General features: G+C 38.2%; 3 protein-coding genes across 6 annotated transcripts; all 3 read right to left on the bottom strand.

Annotated features, from left to right (window-relative positions):
- Window positions 1-1,267: 1,267 nt before the first annotated feature.
- Window positions 1,268-7,752, bottom strand: LOC126602307 (uncharacterized). The gene is made up of 14 exons (XM_050269136.1): window positions 6,963-7,752; window positions 6,384-6,696; window positions 5,961-6,107; window positions 5,786-5,874; window positions 5,598-5,690; window positions 5,009-5,135; window positions 4,752-4,816; window positions 4,429-4,603; window positions 3,900-4,094; window positions 3,709-3,756; window positions 2,174-2,320; window positions 2,005-2,087; window positions 1,787-1,902; window positions 1,268-1,612 (listed from the first exon to the last, which is right to left on the bottom strand). Exons 1-14 carry the CDS (start codon window positions 7,517-7,519, stop codon window positions 1,530-1,532), a joined length of 2,238 nt encoding a protein of 745 aa, XP_050125093.1. The 5' UTR covers window positions 7,520-7,752; the 3' UTR covers window positions 1,268-1,529.
- Window positions 7,753-8,549: 797 nt separating this feature from the next.
- LOC126602323 (40S ribosomal protein S24-1-like) lies at window positions 8,550-10,656 on the bottom strand. Of its 2 annotated transcripts, XM_050269159.1 has the most exons (6): window positions 10,336-10,656; window positions 10,071-10,112; window positions 9,562-9,732; window positions 9,381-9,429; window positions 8,926-9,012; window positions 8,550-8,832 (listed from the first exon to the last, which is right to left on the bottom strand). In XM_050269159.1, exons 1-6 carry the CDS (start codon window positions 10,408-10,410, stop codon window positions 8,828-8,830), a joined length of 429 nt encoding a protein of 142 aa, XP_050125116.1. In that variant the 5' UTR covers window positions 10,411-10,656; the 3' UTR covers window positions 8,550-8,827. The 2 variants fall into 2 exon arrangements, with proteins under 2 accessions (XP_050125116.1, XP_050125117.1); XM_050269160.1 differs by lacking the exon at window positions 9,381-9,429 and having other exon boundaries at window positions 10,336-10,557.
- A 1,779-nt stretch (window positions 10,657-12,435) lies between these two features.
- LOC126602311 (integrin-linked protein kinase 1-like) lies at window positions 12,436-16,731 on the bottom strand. Of its 3 annotated transcripts, XM_050269142.1 has the most exons (13): window positions 16,174-16,731; window positions 15,979-16,128; window positions 15,671-15,745; window positions 15,455-15,559; window positions 15,087-15,172; window positions 14,748-14,868; window positions 14,561-14,640; window positions 14,267-14,329; window positions 14,027-14,148; window positions 13,522-13,607; window positions 13,075-13,199; window positions 12,818-12,949; window positions 12,436-12,697 (listed from the first exon to the last, which is right to left on the bottom strand). In XM_050269142.1, exons 1-13 carry the CDS (start codon window positions 16,411-16,413, stop codon window positions 12,691-12,693), a joined length of 1,392 nt encoding a protein of 463 aa, XP_050125099.1. In that variant the 5' UTR covers window positions 16,414-16,731; the 3' UTR covers window positions 12,436-12,690. The 3 variants fall into 3 exon arrangements, with proteins under 3 accessions (XP_050125099.1, XP_050125100.1, XP_050125098.1); XM_050269143.1 differs by having other exon boundaries at window positions 16,078-16,731; XM_050269141.1 differs by having other exon boundaries at window positions 15,979-16,730.
- Window positions 16,732-17,518: the final 787 nt, after the last annotated feature.

Genomic DNA, 17,518 nt, shown 5'->3' with positions numbered 1-17,518 from the left:
CCCGAACCTGTACACTGAGTGTCAGTCAATTGGTAAATAAATAAATAAGATAAAAAATGATACGATTAATACTTTGTTACTGAATGTCCACACTTACCGTCACTATCGAGGTAGCGACATTTAACAATCGCTAGCGTCATAACGATCCTCCCTTTTCAAATTTTTTATTTTTTATTTCTTGCTAATGTTTCTTTTATTTCTCTTACCATAACAACAAACTATCATATTCATATTCTTCAAAATATATATTTCCATGCACAATTTATTATAATTCATATTTAAACACTTGTAATCAACAATTTAAAACCTAAACTTAAAGACATTTGAATTTAATAGTGGTTACTCAAATAAAGTAACATAGGAAAAGAACAAACTCAAAGGAAAAAACAAAAATGTAGAAAATAGACAAATAAATTGAAATAGGGAAAGATCGGTACCACACTACCGATCCTAGCTCAGTCGTACTAAAATCATTTATCTATTTATTTTCACTTTAACCACACCGTGAAGACTTTCCGTTAAGATTCTTGAGGGCATAGAACCCCATCCTAAAGTTTTGAAAATTAAGGTAAAATTTTCCGTTGATATCCTTGAGGGTTGAACCCCTTTTAAACAATTAATGTTTTGGGCGTCACTAATATGTCTTTCACTTATTTTTTTAATTTTCAGCTTAAATATTATACTAAATATATATTTGTTACTCAATAAATTGTAAATCCGCTTCCAAATGCCATATAAAGTTTTCCAAACGCTCAAGGAAAATATTTTGCAAAATAAAAAATTTTGAATTTTAACAAAATAGTGGGTGTTAGGCAGGTTTGACACACGCAAAACTAAACGGACTCCGCGCACGTAGAACAAGGCGAACTTGGACGCAAGGAAAGCAAGGTGGGCTCCGCACACGCAAAACAAACAAGACAAAATAACTGTGTATTGGGCAGGTCATGGAAAACAATGATCATCTCCTAAGTAATTACATAGCATATATAACTACGTACATTAGGATTCCAGTACTTGGTAATAAAAGAACTCTAGTATTAAAATTTTGATCGAGATCTTATGTGTTTTTTTTAGTAACATGCATGATTCGTTGTAGACCGGCCTCATTTGTAGTCTGGCTCACCTAATGTTTTACAACACATCAACTTTGATTCTTTTCGTAATCCTCTTCATCATCAATATATTGTCACTTTTCCATCAAAACGAATATCTTGTAGGTTCCTACTCCAAGCAAATAAGAAGTGATTCCCGAAATTCAACCAAGATCTTTGAACTTTCAAGAATGCATTTTTATATTTCTCATGGTAAGTACAAAAGATATTTGACAGCAGTAAGCTCTCTCTCTCTCTCTCTCTCTCAAACGGACCGGTAGAAGAAGATTAAAAAGCACTTCTGTATGTACGGAAAACGAAACCTATAGGATACGATAGGATTGGATAGGACAGGATATAAGCTAACGGGTTCACACATCATCAACCTCTCATGACAAAAGTGAGAGCTGGGATATGCATGCCATGCTACCATCTACTCTAAACTCTCTCGTCTTCTGCTGAGTTTGCATCTTCAGACCGACCTCCCAATCTCACAATGTCTTCCACAAGAATTTTCCCATCTGCGACAACACAACACAACACGACAAGAATCATCAATCATCAAAATCATGAATCATATCAATGCATTTGGAGACGAGAACGACATTAATTAATCGGAGATGCATTCGTGAGAATGCATGAGACAAGCCTATATTCAGGAGAACAGATGAGATAAGTCTAGCAGAAGAACCAACCTTTATCTTTTGAAAGGTTGCCTATGAGTTCTTGGACACCCTCCTTGCCTAAAGTATTCTTCAAGTAGTTCGCAGCAGCTGCAACCTCCTCAGGAGTTACTTTCCCATCAAAATCCCTGAACACATATCGAAACGATTAACTGCAAGAAGAAACAAATGACAACACCATCCATCGAGGTTGAAGAGTGGGAAGACATGAACGACAAATGACAATTCACCTGTCAAGTAATCGCCAGCGATCACCAATTTGAGCATCTACATCATCAATTTCCTTTTCAAGATTGTGAAGCATCGAATCAACCTGAAATACACAAAAGAAAAAAAAAATCCATTAAGTGAACAATGATAAACATGTTATAAGAGAGAAGTTGGAATTGAATTTCTAACCTTGTCTATGAGCGCTGATGAAATCCCACTATCACCTTCCGCCTCAGCAGTACTGTCACTTTCATCTCGAGCAGCTTTGTATGCCTTTAAGGCATCCTTTTCACCATCTGTACCCTCTTTATCCACCACGCTATTGTAAAGTTCAATCTGGAAAGATCAAAGAAATCATCTTAAGCAAAGCATCCTTCTGACTTAGTGCATGCATAAGAAAGCTCGTAATTAAATGCCATTAAAAGTAGGGTAAAAGACTGTTTACTACCCTCATGTTTTGTGGTTTTCAACATTTAGTACATCAAGTTTTTTTCGTCTCAGATTCATACCTAAAGTGTAAATTTTGGGACAGTCTCATACATCCGTTAGTCAAACTGTTAAATTTGCCGTTAATTGTGCGTGTCATCCATGTTTTTTTTTCTTTTCTTTTCTTCTTTCTTCTGCATTTTTTTTTCTTCCTCCTTCTCCTTCTTCTTCCTCCGAATCTGGGGAAGTTTTTTATATATTTATTTATTTTTTTTTTCTTCTTTTTTCTTCTTCTTCCTCCTTTTTCCTCCTTCTTTCTTCTTCTTCTTCTTCTTCTTCTTCCTCCGACTACAACCCTTTTTTTTTTTTTTTTTTTTCTTCCTCCTTCCTTCCACTTCTTCTCCTTCTTCTTCCTCAAATTTGGGGAAGATGAAGGTTTTTTTTTTTTTTTTGAGGAAGAAGGAGAAGAAGGGGAAGGAAGAAGGAGGAAGGAAGAAGGAGAAGGAGGAAGGAAAAAAAGAAAAAAAGAAAAAAAAAGAAGTTGCAGTCGGAGGAGGAAGAAGAAGAAGAAAGAGGAAGGAGGAAGAAGAAGAAGAAAGAGGAAGGAGGAAGAAGAAGAAAGAAGAAAAAAGAAAAAACAAAGAAAAAAAAAATTCCCCAGATTCGGAGGAAGAAGAAGAAGGAGACGGAGAAGGAAGAAGGAGAAGAAGGGGAAGGAAGAAGGAGGAAGGAAGAAGGAGAAGGAGGAAGAAAAAAAAAGTTGCAGAAGAAGGAAGAAGAAGGAAGAAGAAGAAAGAAGAAAAAAAAAAAAAATGTGGATGACACGTGGCACCCAATCATGGCGCCACGTCATAATTAACGACAGATTTAACAGTTTGACTAATGGATGTATGAGACTGTCCCAAAATTTACACTTTAGGTATGAATCTGAGACGAAAAAAACTTGATGTACTAAATGTTGAAAACCACAAAACATGAAGGTAGTAAACAGTCTTTTACCTTTGAAAGTATTAACAAATGTCAATCTGCACAGTCTTCAAACAAAAAGGGACAAAAGCATAAAGAACATCAACATCATCCAAGTTCTTCCATATAAAAAGCAAGCATAGAAATGACTCAGAACTGGAGGCAATATTTATGATGCATGGTCCTTCTAATTAACTGCAAGCAGTTATCCCTCCCAATGTTTCTGCTGCATATATTGAGCAAGGGAAGACTACCAGGCATACCAAAGATAAATGCTTTCATCTTAAAAAATATCCAATATAAATTAAGAGCAATTAAAGGTTTTAAATTACCTCCTTATTGACAAGCCTCAGGAACTCTTCACGTTCTCTACTCACAGACTGAAATATTATTCAACAAACAAAATATTAAGAAACTGTTAAGCTTACAGCGTGGATGATTACGCTTGAAATTTTGGTAGAGGAAAAAGAAGAGAGTACACTCCACAATAAAAATATTGAGAGTTATTCAGTCCAGTCCTTACAGATGCGGAAGCCAAAACAGCCAATGCACGACTTATTTCACAGAGCTTCTCTTGCTTTTCTAGTGTCCTTGCCCTGGCTTGTTCTTGTGCTTCTTTGGCTGTTGGAATAGTCATCTCCTTCAATGCCTTATCCTCTTCTTTGGCTTTAGATTCTTTCATTCTGGCTAGCTCTTCTTCCTCTCTCTGTTCCTCCTCCTGTCACATAATAATTCAGAAAGCCACTCAGTACAAATAAGGATCAACCACACAGAGACAGAAGTGAACGGTTACATCAAAATTAATTCTTCAACGAAGGTTATCTAAGTCAGATGATAGTCATAACATTTTATTTCAGGAGTTTTTCTTCGGCACTATAATTTGTGTTTTTCTTTTTGATTACTCATCCTTTTTCTGGGTTCCAAATTCAGACAACCCCAAACTAAATGCTTCAAAACTGGCTATAAAAATACAGACACACATTTAGTTCTGGTTACTAAAACGCTAAAAGCTATCTATAAGACCGTCAAAATGGAAAACAAACAATTTCAACCTTGATCTTTTCTTCCTGCATCTCAAGGAACTCCAATTTCCTCCTCCTTTCAGATACAGAGTCTTCCGAGGGCAACGATGTAACACCAACAGTATCCACCACTTCATCTGGCAAAGAAGACAGTGTAGCTCGAACGGCGTCAGCTGGCATCAACCTTCCAGACACAATGAAGGCTCTGCATTATGCACATCAAACAAGAACTAAGTTAAACTGGCTCCAGTATCAAGATATACATGAACTGTAGGGCTTCTGAATGTAAAAGCAATAATAAGGAATTAAACAAACCCAAAGAGTTAGGTGTGCATTATGGAGCCTAAGAATACCTGGAAAGGATCAAAAGCGAAGATGGCATGGAGTGATTGAGAGACAAATCCAACCAATCATGAAGCTACATGATGACATTAATGAATAAATGAGGACAGAGATCAGTTTTGATATATCATAAATCACCAAGCTCCATTAACCACTTATGAAACTGAAAAGTATATTCAGACTCAAAGTTGCCAAAAAAAGGTATTGGAAGTTTCAACCACCTAATCTGCAATCGAAGAAAGGAGTATCTGGTCTAAGCATGGTATACCTGCTGGCGCATATCTTCCACAGAACGCAAACCAAGCATTCCGCGCTCCCTGCATTCCTCCCGCAGCTCATCTTCTGTAAGGGATTCCACACCTTCTTCTTGAATTAACTTATCATCAGCCTTAATCCTGACAAAAAAAAAATGTTGATAAACATTAAAACAAAACTCAATTTGTCAGTTCCTTTTTCAGAATATAGGTTGAAAAACTCTTGCATGTTCGTCTATTTACTTCATGTTTAAGTTTATATGTAGCTAATTCAAATACCAATTAGGGATAACAGCATTTTCAAGTAGTTCTTTATGTTCACAGTAAGAAATTCTTCGATCAAATTCTTTAACAAGATAGTATATGCTCTTCTTGAAAAAAAGAGTATGTCCCTAGTGATTTACTAAAGGTTTCATTGATGAACTAAGAAAAAATATATCAAAGAAAGATGACCAAGCTTGAACCAAGACCTAATTGGGCAGAGCACAGCATGAGGAGCCTAATAAATAGCTCTAATTTAAGATTAACTTTACTATTCTTGTTTCTAAAAAAAGGCTACAACAAAAAAAATGTACATCTAATATGCAAAGATATGCATCTCACCGCTGGAGTCTTTTCCGGAGCATATATCGCAAATATGCATCTGTTCCATAAGGGCTAATGTTCATATATTTGCACATACTGACTAACCGAGGCCTGCATGCCACGGAAAATAGAGTTATTAACTTCACCGACATGCATCCCATCACATTCAAACACTAAAACCTTGAGCATTCATGATAAATGATAACCTGCTGATGTTATCAAGGGTAAGTTCATCATTAAACAACTTGGCAAACCCCAAAATCTCCTCGTTAGAAACACGTCCACCCGTTCTAACCTACACATAGAAATTGACAGGTTTGCATACAAGAAATATTGGAGAAACAAACATGGAAAGTTTACCATAGGAACCGAAATCCTCACTTTGTTTAAAAATTCATCTAGATCTTCTGCTGTTTGCTTAATTTCTCCACTCCTTGAGTTTTGAACTTCCTTTGCCATTTCTTTGGCCGTGTCTTGGAGGAACTTAGCATATTCGATTCTTGCCTTTAGCCTCCTTTTCAATGCTTCCTACAAATTGATAAGAAAGTTGAAATCGAACATACTACAACATAAGGGGAAAAAGCAAAGCCCCTAAGCATATGTGAATACCTAAGTTAGTATTAGAAAAATACTACAATACGAAACAAACTATGTGTACATGAATTGAAAACATAAGTTGGTAGGAGAATGGACATGCAGAGACATGACGTGGATCATGCAGGCACGCATTTAAGCAAACTCTAGAACAAAAGTAGGTGTCATTCAGAGTCCAAGCTAAATCGATTACGAATATACAGTCCGTACCTCTTCCTTCAATTTGTCTTGAAAAGTTGATGGCAGCATGTTGGGGAACAATTTGAGGAAAACTGGCAGCAAAAATTCCATGAAAGGAACGATGATGAAAACCGACAACGGAACTAGCCTAAAGATATCAGCTGTTGTGCGGGTGAGCTGTTGTCTCTCCCTTCTAGAGAGAGTCTTGCCGCCAGCAAGCTTTAGCAGCAATCTCGAACAAATCCTTACATCAGCACCCAGAAGCTTAATACCCAACCAATAATGCTGCAATGTGGATATAAATTCCTTTTTCCAGTGAACAAGTTTCTTGGCCCAGTCTTCCCTGCATAATCAAACAACCATGAAAACCAGCATTTGTGAAGATGAAATAATCTTGGATTAAAAGAAGAAATCTTGTTGATTAAAAGAGCCAACAAATGGGCTGACGTGGGCGTAGCCACACTTTCTAGAGTGGATATGCTTCCGGTATGCTGCCCACTTCAAACTCCTCCGCAATTTAGATTAGTTTAAAGTAGAATATCGCAATTTAGATTAGTTTAAGATAGAATATCGGAAAAAGATGAAAGATTTTAAGCTATATATTCTAACCTGCTCATGGAAGCCACAGCTCTCAAAGCAGGGCCAATTCCCAGGATGGTGGCCCAAACTTTCTGCAACATGGGTTTGACAGCCTTTTCCTTGAGAGACTCTTGCAATTTCTTGGCCTTGGCGGCTTTCGCAGTGCTCAACCCCTGGACAGCTTGATCGCAGTCCTCCGGAGACGCCTCCTTTCTTTTTTTGGCAGCCAAACGCTGGTTGTCCTCGTCATCACTGGGACTCCCAGCCTCAGGAGGCTTGGCGGGCGCCGCCGCTGCAGCAGTGGACGCATTTCGAATCGCCTGCGACATCCACCGCTGATGTATCCCCATTGGCGAGATATAGACATACCCCAATCGCCGGAATTCGTCTTTTGCCACGGAAACTTTATCATCGCCGTCGTTGTTGCTGCTGCTCTTAAGCGTGACGATACTGCTGAAGCCCCTGGACTCCAGATTCTGATCGCCATGGGAATGCCCGAGCCACCGGAATCCAGGGCTGGCGCGGGACGACGCCGTTACATAGTCGGTGACGATTCTCTTCCTCCTGAAGATCGCTGTGGAAGCCATTTCTCAACTTCTGCACTGAATTTCAGATCTCACGCATAATCAACTGCAGCACACAGGTGAAACAATGTCGTTTCGGGGTTTCTAAAACCCTCTCGATCGAAATTAAAAACCTGAAACCCTTCTCTTCGAAAGTAAATTACTTCAGGGTTTAGGGTTTATATATTATCAATTAATAAGTAAATTTTTAGAGCAACAAAATTGACCGTTCCAACCCAAATTATCCTTTTAAGCAAATCCCGGAAAATAAGAAAAATACTGACTTTTTATCCAAGAAAATCACGCTGTTAAAGTAACAAAATTAGAGAGTTTGTGGTGCACACTGCACGGATGAAGTTTTTATTTGTTTTAGAAACTTTATAATTTGTTTCAGTATAAATTTATTATCTAAACTAATAATTAACAAATAAAATTTTGTCAACTAAAAGATAAAAAGAAGTGAAACTATTCAGTGTGTAGATATATGCTAGTTAGATAATAAATAATGTCACATGAAAGATAAGTAACTTTAGCAGGGCTAATCGTATAGTTTTTGTGTTAGAATAACATTTTTGCAATTGAATAAAAATAAAGGTATTGGTTGATTTTTCTTGAATTTGTAAAGAACTGTCAATTTTTTTCTCAAAAGTTTAATTTTAGCTAATAACACCCTATACTATTGCCATTGGCCCATTTTCCTCTAACTTTTAATTTAGCTGATTACCGCTTGAACTTTTATAAAAATTCAAGAGGCCCATTAGATAAATCAAAGTAAGAAATTGATAGCTTCTTAAAAGTTCAATGAAAATAGACAAATACCTCAAAAAAAAAAAGAAAAAAAAGGAAGGGAATACTTGTGAAGCCTGTGAAGGGATATGGTCAAAGATTCGTTTATACATGCTGAATTCTCAGTCAAATTGATAGATCTTTGGCAATAAACAAGGCATAAGGAAAATAAATATCATGGAGCATTCTTTGGTTGCAACTTGCAACACATCCGTAGACACAAACTACAATCAACGAATTTGCAAATTTGCGACGATATTCTGCGTAGTTTCTTGTCTTGAATTAAGGCAAATGGTCTCCGATTAATTTTCATGATTAAAAGTCTAAAAGCACGATCAATATAAGGGCGGAAAAACAAAAAAATAATAAAAATCTGAGGATTAAACGCTGTAAAATCACAACATAAGCCTCAACTCAATCGTCAGAACTTTTACAGGGACCAAGAGACACAGAGGTTGATGCAGAAACATGCTGCGACGAACACATGCAGCCTCAGAATGTGTACAAGCTCATTTCTTCTTCCCGCCCTTGGCAGCATCACCAGCCTTAGTCTGCGCAAAACAACGCAATATTAGGTGAATCACAAAAACGGTACCACAAAAGAGTTGGGGCACTGAAAACAGAACAAGACTCTTTTTTTTTACCTTCTTTACTCCGCGGATCTTCTTGGCTCTGTTCTTCCTTTCCTTGAGTTGTTTCCTTGACTTCTCCACCTTTGTATCCAATCCATTCTGCAAAAGTAGCCATGGTTGAGCGACTGAGAGAGAGTGCTAAAGATAGACTCTCGGCGTGTGTAGTTATAAAGGATTCAAGAGACAAACCCCCAAGGATACGAGCATTTCCAGCCAAACCAAAAACACACGCAACAAGTAAAAGATACTATTGACCAAAATCATAGCATCGCAATTTGACACATAACAAATGACTGTTAACTTGGGAAGGATTGCAAAGCCTACTTCTATAGCATTCAAAACCATTATATACCAGACGCAGAAGCATTGACAAATCAGACTCTTCAAATTCTATAAGGTCTTCCCGTGAAAGGTGATAGATTAGAGGATCGAAAAAAACTAATCAACATAAGTTAAAACAGATTCACCTCCTTTATAACCCTTTTGTCTGCAGTTTATAATAGCCTGAAAGGGCCCCTTCATCAAACTCAAACGATTAAAAAAAATGCAATGAGTGCACATTTTGAATGACGAGAAATAAACTTATGTCGAAGCATAAGGAACTGCGATTTACATGCGATGTGCGTGAGAAAAAGAAGGTAAAGTTACCCTGATCAGCCTGTACTTGGGCTCGTACTTCTTTGCATTCTCAACAGAATCATAAATCAAACCAAAACCAGTGGATTTCCCTCCTCCAAAATGGGTGCGGAACTTGAAAACAAAGATGGCATTTGGATCCCTCACTTCATACAATCTTGCCAGTTTCTCCTTCAACTCCGCCTACATTACGCCATGAAACAGAAATTCTTTTCAGCCGACAGAACAAACAATCCGCCCAGAGAAAAAATAAAGCCACAACTAGAGAAAAGGTGAGATTAACAACACGAACAACTAAACATCGTCGATATAGTGCAACCCAAACCTCCAAACCATTGTCTAAGATTCAAAACATTTCTTTACAACAACCAAGCCTTACCCCTACTAAGTGGGGTGGCTGTATGAGCTGCCCTCGATTCTGCGCCAAGTCTTACAAAATAACATGTAGCTCAACAGTACTAGAATTTTCAGGAGGAAAATGTTAACACTAACATTAGAAAATTAAAGAACGGAAAACAAACCTTGGAAACATTCGGTCTTCCTGGATGCAGAACATCGATAACCTGCACGAAGCAAAGGATTTACAAACTCAAAGTTAAAACGTAGAAATACGTTGCTTTTCTGGGCAATGCTTTTTACAGCTAGATTTACGATTCCACTTCGGCAGCACAGTTGAACTCGAGATTCAGTTTATGATATGGGATTGTTTGGTTGGATATTTTTCTTGGTTTCTCCTACGTTTTTTTCTAGTTGACCAACCAGGAGAATAGTTGGTAGAAGACTCACGAACTGCTTTCTGGAGAGGAGACGATTGGTCATGAACTTCCTCGTTCGGATCGTCACCGCCTTGCTATCCGCCATGGCTGTCTTTCTCCACCGTGTGTTTCAAATTTCAATTTCTGCGCCTCCGCTCTTCTTTCCCTCCTGTGTGCGCGTGCGTTGTGAGCTTTTTCGCCAGGGAAGGAGGGGTAGGGTTTTAGGGTTTCTACTTACTAGAGTTGAAGACATGTTGGGCCGCTCTCTCCAAAATATTAATCTCAACCCAAAGCCCACCGATTTTCTTTTATTAAATTAAAAACACCAATTAAAATTTTAAATAACTTTTTTCGTGAAACTAATTTTGTTGCGGATGCCCTGGCTTCTGTGGGGCATTCCTCTCCTAGAGGCTAGCACGATCGTTCGTCAACATCCGTTGCCTAGTAGTAAGTCTCGTTCAGCTCGGTTATGATTTTGCTTGTTCTTTTTGCCCTAGAAGCTATTCTTTGTAATTGTTATTTCCGTCTCAAAATATGTTATTCCGCCTAGTAAAATTCTAAATGTATGTTCCAATTTTCTCCTTTATTCTTAAAAAAAATAAAAAATTCCACACCATCGTTTCCTTTTTGCTAAACTTTTATCTTCTTTCCCAAAAATTAAATTGAATAAATTAAAAAAAAATCAAGAAGTAAAGACGCAATGGTCAGATCATCGAGGGTGCCAAACACAATCAGAGGAAGTCGAACAAAAGTTTTTAATTAAATTGAGAAAGTGGCATGACACAATTTAAAGCTGGTCAGGTTAAAGATAGCAAGAAAGCCATAAAAAGGCTTATAGGATTATCAACGTACGTATGTACACTATATATAGTATAACGCAGTGAAATTGATCATGTACAAGAAGATAAAACTATCCTCTTAAATAATAATCATGTAGATGGCAATGCAGCAGCTGCAGGTTGCGACTGCGAGTCAACCAGGATGGACCACAGAACATGCACATCTTCGCACGGACAAGACCTCACGTCCTTGTACAATATATATATCCCCTTTCCTGCATTTTGTAAAGAATCAAACTGAGAGCCGGAGATTAAGAGGAAAGAGGTTAGATAGAATTAGATTGCAGAAGGAGAAACGAGGAATTGCGTACGCTTTCTGTGGCTCGAGTGCAGACGATCCCAGAGCTTCTTCAACGGGGAGCCGAGGGAGTGAAGCCACCCCATTGGAAGGATGGAATGAATGGGGAAGAAGGTGGGAAGAACTTATAGGGTTTAAATGGTGGGTTTGCTTTGCAATCATGCTACGAAAATATATATGACTCTTGTTGACGAGTCTTTGTCACATCCTTTCTCTCCCCCTCTACCAAATTAGGAGCAAAATAAAAACAACCCCTTCTCATTTCTCAATTAACCATTTTTTTCTTCCTTTCACACTTGAAAACTCCTATTCCTTCCTTCCAACATAATCATATTGGTGCTTGCTTGTGCCGCAAGCCTCCCTCTCACAGTTAATTAGTCGGTTTCTTTTGTGTTCCTTTTCGGGTGCCCTTGTTAACACGAATAGTTTCTGAAAGTTTCAGCCTTTTCTTCTGAAGTTAGTGATAAGGTGTATTAGTCGTAGTAGTTAGAGATAATGTAGTAAGGATACAAGCAAGATATTGGATTAGTCTTCCGCTTCAACGTGAAGGAACCCACCTTTCACATTACATTTAAATTATATGCAAACAGTTGTTAAAAAAGTGGATGGCTTTTTAACCGATGAATCTTCTAGGAAAATGCTCGATTAATTCGGATAAAACGGTGATTAAGACCGAATAATTGCATAAGCAAACGATTACTTATGAAGATAATTAATCTGAGATGATTGGTTTACAATACAAATTTACAGACACGTGTGGTTAATTTGTCTACGTTATGGGCTCCATCTTCACCCAAAGGAAAAGCAACTTCAGAAAGGCTTCTTCTTCTTCTATACACTTTACAGGTCGTACAATAACATCAGTTTATAGATCGTTTCTTTTCGCTGCAAAATGCAGTGATTCATCAGCAAATCGAAGGGATTCGGATGCAATGAGATTATAATTTGGGAGTACGTTATTATGTGCGTGCGCGCGTAAGTAAAACAAATCATCTACAGGAAAAGAAAATTTCTTTTTCGCACAGGAATCTGATACATACTAGAAAGGAACTGTTCCAGCTCCTTGGCAAACAAAGATTATGGGATAGTAATCCAACTTTTTACGTAGGCTGACTCGATTTCTTAGTCTAAACCAAAGCCCCCCCCCTCTTGATTCTTAATTACATTGCAACGTCGAGCCCCAAGCACCTAGTCTACGCCCAAGTCCTTTTCTCTATTCATTTTCCAATGGAACTGAGACCGCCTCCTCTTATTTCCTGCATATCATCAAATCATATAATGCGTTACAGTGCAGTAAGAAAATGAAATCTACAACTTGTCCGTGTGCGAGAGAAAATACTATGAACCTTTAGAAGATACACAGAAGATAGACGTACCAAGGAAGCTTAAACGTGTCCTTCCACCAGCCCTGCTTTGAGCAATTCGAAACTATCTTGTCCAACCGTATAATAATCTCCGAGAAGATGGGCCTCATAACAGGTTCTGGATTCCAACATTCCTCAATCAACCTGCATGCATATCATTTTAGCATCATCAATTAAGCATTACAATTCCCCTTTCAGATACGACGAGAAAAAGTTATTGCATGTTAATTAGCAGACCATGCGGTGACTTGTATTGAAATCAAACTTACTCTTTTACTACAGGGGGATAACCCTTTGATTTGGTCCTCAGCTGCGGTCTTTTTCCTTCCAAACACATCAGTTTCGCAGCCTCTTCCATAGGCTTGGGATGGAATGGTTGTAATCCCTCAACCATCTATGAGAAAACAAAGCCACACAAAGACAAGTTATTATTTATTTCCAAATAATAAGCAACAATGTAATTGTTTTCCACACAAGATGAAAAGAGAAAACCATCCACAAAATTCCCCCAAACCATTGGTGTTTTAAAATAAGAATTCAAAAGTCAATGTCTGCAAGAGTGCTACGGTCACAGCAAAGTTTTTATGTGTACTGTGTAAGCTTGAGAAAGCAAAGTACATTCTAGAAACCCCAGGAAAGTAAACTAATTTAGAAGTGCTGAACTGACAATGAATTATACTTGATAACACAATGAAGACAGTAAAAATGAAAGTTACCTCATATAATATAAGACCGAAAGAGTACGCATCCACACTTTTGGTGAAAATTTCATCTTTGTAGATCTCAGGTGCCACATATAAACCTAGAATGAAAGAGGACAAATTATAATTCAAGTCCTGATGACGAGTTTCAGATGAGTAGATCTAGTCTTCTTTTTGCAAAAAACAGAAATATACAATGTTTTGAGAGCAACATGCACATCCTGTATACACTAATCGCATGTAGTAGTTGTGTAGATTGATCAGCTTTTGTCTAATTAAATGATTCGAAAATGATTCTTCCTATAATCTAGATTTTCCCAGAAATTAAGAACTTGCGCTCCTATAGAGTCGAAGAGAAAATTTCCTTCTCAAAGAGCGAAAGTTAAGCAACAATCAGAATCCAAAATTTTTAATTATGAATATATTTCTACTTGTAAAGACCGAATAATTTTATCATAGAGTGCAGATAATGAGAGATGAATTCAAGGCAAGAAAGTGATTCAGTGGTACAAGAACTTACTTGAAAGGTCAGTGTCAGCCCAAGGCTGTGCTAGTTTTGCTTTGTCAGGTGAGATTTTTGACAATCTTAACAAGCCAAATCCAGCTACTTTCAGTTGACCTCCATTATCGAGCAAAATATTTCTGGCACCTTACCAAAATTTCAAATATTAAATAACGGTACATCCCAACCAGAACCATCAAAAAATTAATAGGCAGTTATTACACCTATTACATCAACTTATGCATTTGGTTGTCTTACTTTGGCTTTAAATCACAGTGGATTACTGGGTCTGGTTTACATTCATGAAGATAATTCACGCCCCTGGTAACAAGCATAAGAAAAGAAAAATGTCATAAATGTGAATTGGCTGAACCTAGCTAGACAGTTAGAAGGAAGAACATGCTTGAGGTACTCATAGATATATAAACCATATGATACGATTTATGTGCTTGTCATCTGAACATAAAACTTTTTTTTTTTTTGTGTATGCTGAATTTCTATTTGAATGGGGAAGTTTTTAAAAGAATAATTGGCAGAAAAACAAATACATGCCTTGCAATGTCAAGAGCAAATCTTAGGGCTTTTGATGGAGATAAGCGCCCTTTCTTTTGAAGATAGCTCCCCAAGTCACCCTGAAATATCACCATCAAAGCATTGCCAAGTCATGGTTAAGATATTTGAGTGTATATGAGTGCACGCACGCACACACATTCAATATATATGCAGAGAGAGAGCTTACTTTCGAATGATACTCTGAAACAATCATCATCGGTATATTTTGGGTAACGGCACCAACAAATTGAACGACATTAGGATGCCGAACCTTCTCTAACAACTCCAGCTCATGTTTGAAAGCATTACTGTCGGATTTAAGGAAATATGAAGAAAGAATGCATCATAAAACCATATAAGTCTATAACATAAAAATGTGCCATCCCACACTGAACTAATGGCTCTGCAAATAACTAAGGAGCAATTCAATTTCAAACAACAAGAAGATTACATATGTTGTACTACTTTAGAAATAAGTGGTAGTACAACATCACCTAAACGGTTTTCAGGGGATGAGAGTACATACATGCTTTCAGGGTCTGTATAGCAATCCTTGTCAAGTATCTTTACAGAAACCTTCGTACCATTCCATTTAGCCACTTGATACGATCCCTGTTGAGAACAAAGGGAGAAATATATCAGCAATCTGTCTAGACAAGAAAGCACACATTAATTGTCTTGCCGATCTGCAACATTACGCACATCCTGATAGGAGTTCAATAATAAGGGACTCAGACTTCCAATTTTCCCGAGTACAAAGAAACCGCTTTCAATTCACCCGAAGACTTGAGGCATGTCATAACTACTACTACCACTACTAGACTGGAGCATATATGAACAGTGAAAAGCAGAGCAGAATCTACAAATGGTGGAGAAAAGGAGAAAAGGGACAACCTTTGTGATACCATCACTCTTTCGAACGTGAAGCTCTAACGGATTGAGCTCATACTCTGGAACTTCTCGAGGATTCGCAACAGTCATTGGTGTCTTCCTGATTTTCTAGAAAATAAAAACAAAGAGAACACGACAAATGTATTAATCTCCATCTGCAGACAGGCTAAATTTTTCAATCCGAGAGAAAGAAAGAAGCTGATCGGACTATATACATACCGGAACTTTGGCTCCACGGGATTTCAGAATATTGTAAACTTCCGTGTTCCCGTAATACTTAGCATCTACAGCTGCCTGTCCACATTGAACACATTTGTAATATTCAATCTCCCACATTATAATATCACAAATTACGAACTTGTAAGCATATGTTTTTCTTCTTAATTCGATTTACAATCATAATAATCTAATTAAAATTTGATTAATTTAAACAAACACATCAACACACAGAGAATTAATGGAAAGGATAATTAGATTGATTCATCGCCGTAAGACAGATAACAAAGAGCGTAATAAGGAAGCAGTACCGTGCTGCCCCAGCGATCCCGAGCATCGATATTGGCCTTGCGGGAGAGCAACAGCCTAGCAACCTCGACGTGGCCCTCGCAGGCAGCGATATGGAGCGCCGTACGGCCGTCCAAATCGATGCTGTTGACGTCGACGCCTTGATTGAGGAGGTCCTCGACGCCGTGGACGTCGCCGCGGCAGGCGAGGAAAAGGAGGTTCATGGTGGAGTCGAGATTCTCGGGGACGGAGAGATCAACGTCGTCGTCATCGTCGTGGGAAGGGCTGCGGCGGATGGGGTCGAGGGAGGACTGCCTGCCGAAGCTGAAGCGCAAGTTGTTCCTCCTGGGGTCGAGCGAGGATTGGCGGGAGAACTGGCGACTGAGGTTCCGGCGCAGCGACCCCGTCGAGAACTGCCGTGATATCCCCCGCTTCAGCTGCGCCGCGATGTTCTCCATTTGAATATATTCAATGGAAGAAGTATGCGCATGCAGCAGCAGCTGTTGTACAATTACATTTACAGATACACGATCATCTCTGTCATCTCCTTCTTATTTTTGTTGGGGATCAACTTGTTACTGGTAATGCTGGTGGCGGTGGTGGGGTCGGGAATCGGGATCGAGAGCTTCAATGTGGGGGCTCTGAGAGAGGGGGTTAAGCTCTCGATTCCAATCGACGCGGTGAGAGGAGGAAATGAGTTCTCCAACGAGAGAGCGAGAGAGAGAGAGAGAGAGAGAGATCCGAGTGGGGCGCCACGCACGCATTCAAGAGAGAGAGAGAGATAAATGGGTGTAATTTTATGCCCCCGGTTTCCAGTTCCACAAACTGCCGCGGAAAAGCCGGTTTGGATACTTCCTTTTTTTTTATATTTTTCTTTTTCTTTTTTGGACGTATAAAACGCGGCAAAGCTACAGTTTGCTTCATTTTCTGTTATTATCGTGTCATTATTCAAGAGCAATTACCTGTGACAAAATTACACGTAATTGCTTTTTTAATTCATTTTATTTATGGGAATCCGGATCCTTGGATGATTCTTTTTATGAGGATGCAAAAGATTCATGAATCGTATCCGTTTATTGTACATCGTGTGATTAGAAATTATTTTAAATATTTTTATTTAAAATTAAACACAAATAGTACCTGACAAAAACTGATCACATAATTTATAATAAACGAACACAATTTACGAATTCTCATGATCCTCACCAAAATTATGCGGAGGATCCTGTTGTTATTTATGGTCCGGCTGAATTTAGTTTGATTTGGTATTGTACTGTGTACACGCACAGCAGCATATGAGAATGACATGGATTAAGCCTAAAAGAGGAATTGGCGGCCTCTGTGTTGGTTCTTTTTTAAAGGCGTGATATCCACACACTTCTTTTTACTTCTCACACACTTCTCATTAATTTTTGTCATTTGATCTTCTTCAATTCATTTAATCCAACAACCGAAAATTAAAAGAGTATGTGAATAGCACACTCCCTTTTTTATTCCAACATGTAAATTTGTAAAAATAGACTATTTTGTGGTTAGTTTTTCGGCTATTGTTTGCTCAAGTCA

This window comes from Malus sylvestris, chromosome 15 (genome assembly GCF_916048215.2).
Source record: "Malus sylvestris chromosome 15, drMalSylv7.2, whole genome shotgun sequence".
Lineage (NCBI taxonomy): Eukaryota > Viridiplantae > Streptophyta > Magnoliopsida > Rosales > Rosaceae > Malus > Malus sylvestris.
Note: the sequence above shows the minus strand (reverse complement) of the source record. Positions and strands in the feature narration are given on the sequence as shown.

Coding starts and splice junctions, on each gene's coding strand:
- LOC126602307 (XM_050269136.1), bottom strand. CDS start 7,519: ATGGCTTCCACAGCGATCTTCAGGAGGAAGAGAATCGTCACCGACTAT. Junction 5,691..5,785: donor ACCCTTGATAACATCAGCAG/GTTATCATTTAT, acceptor CGTGGCATGCAG/GCCTCGGTTAGTCAGTATGT. Junction 1,613..1,786: donor CAACCTTTCAAAAGATAAAG/GTTGGTTCTTCT, acceptor GTGTTGTCGCAG/ATGGGAAAATTCTTGTGGAA.
- LOC126602323 (XM_050269159.1), bottom strand. CDS start 10,410: ATGGCGGATAGCAAGGCGGTGACGATCCGAACGAGGAAGTTCATGACC. Junction 10,113..10,335: donor TCCTCTCCAGAAAGCAGTTC/GTGAGTCTTCTA, acceptor TGCTTCGTGCAG/GTTATCGATGTTCTGCATCC. Junction 9,013..9,380: donor ACAAAAGGGTTATAAAGGAG/GTGAATCTGTTT, acceptor CTACTTTTGCAG/AATGGATTGGATACAAAGGT.
- LOC126602311 (XM_050269141.1), bottom strand. CDS start 16,413: ATGGAGAACATCGCGGCGCAGCTGAAGCGGGGGATATCACGGCAGTTC. Junction 14,869..15,086: donor TATACAGACCCTGAAAGCAT/GTATGTACTCTC, acceptor TAAATCCGACAG/TAATGCTTTCAAACATGAGC. Junction 14,149..14,266: donor CACTGTGATTTAAAGCCAAA/GTAAGACAACCA, acceptor GTAAGGTGCCAG/AAATATTTTGCTCGATAATG.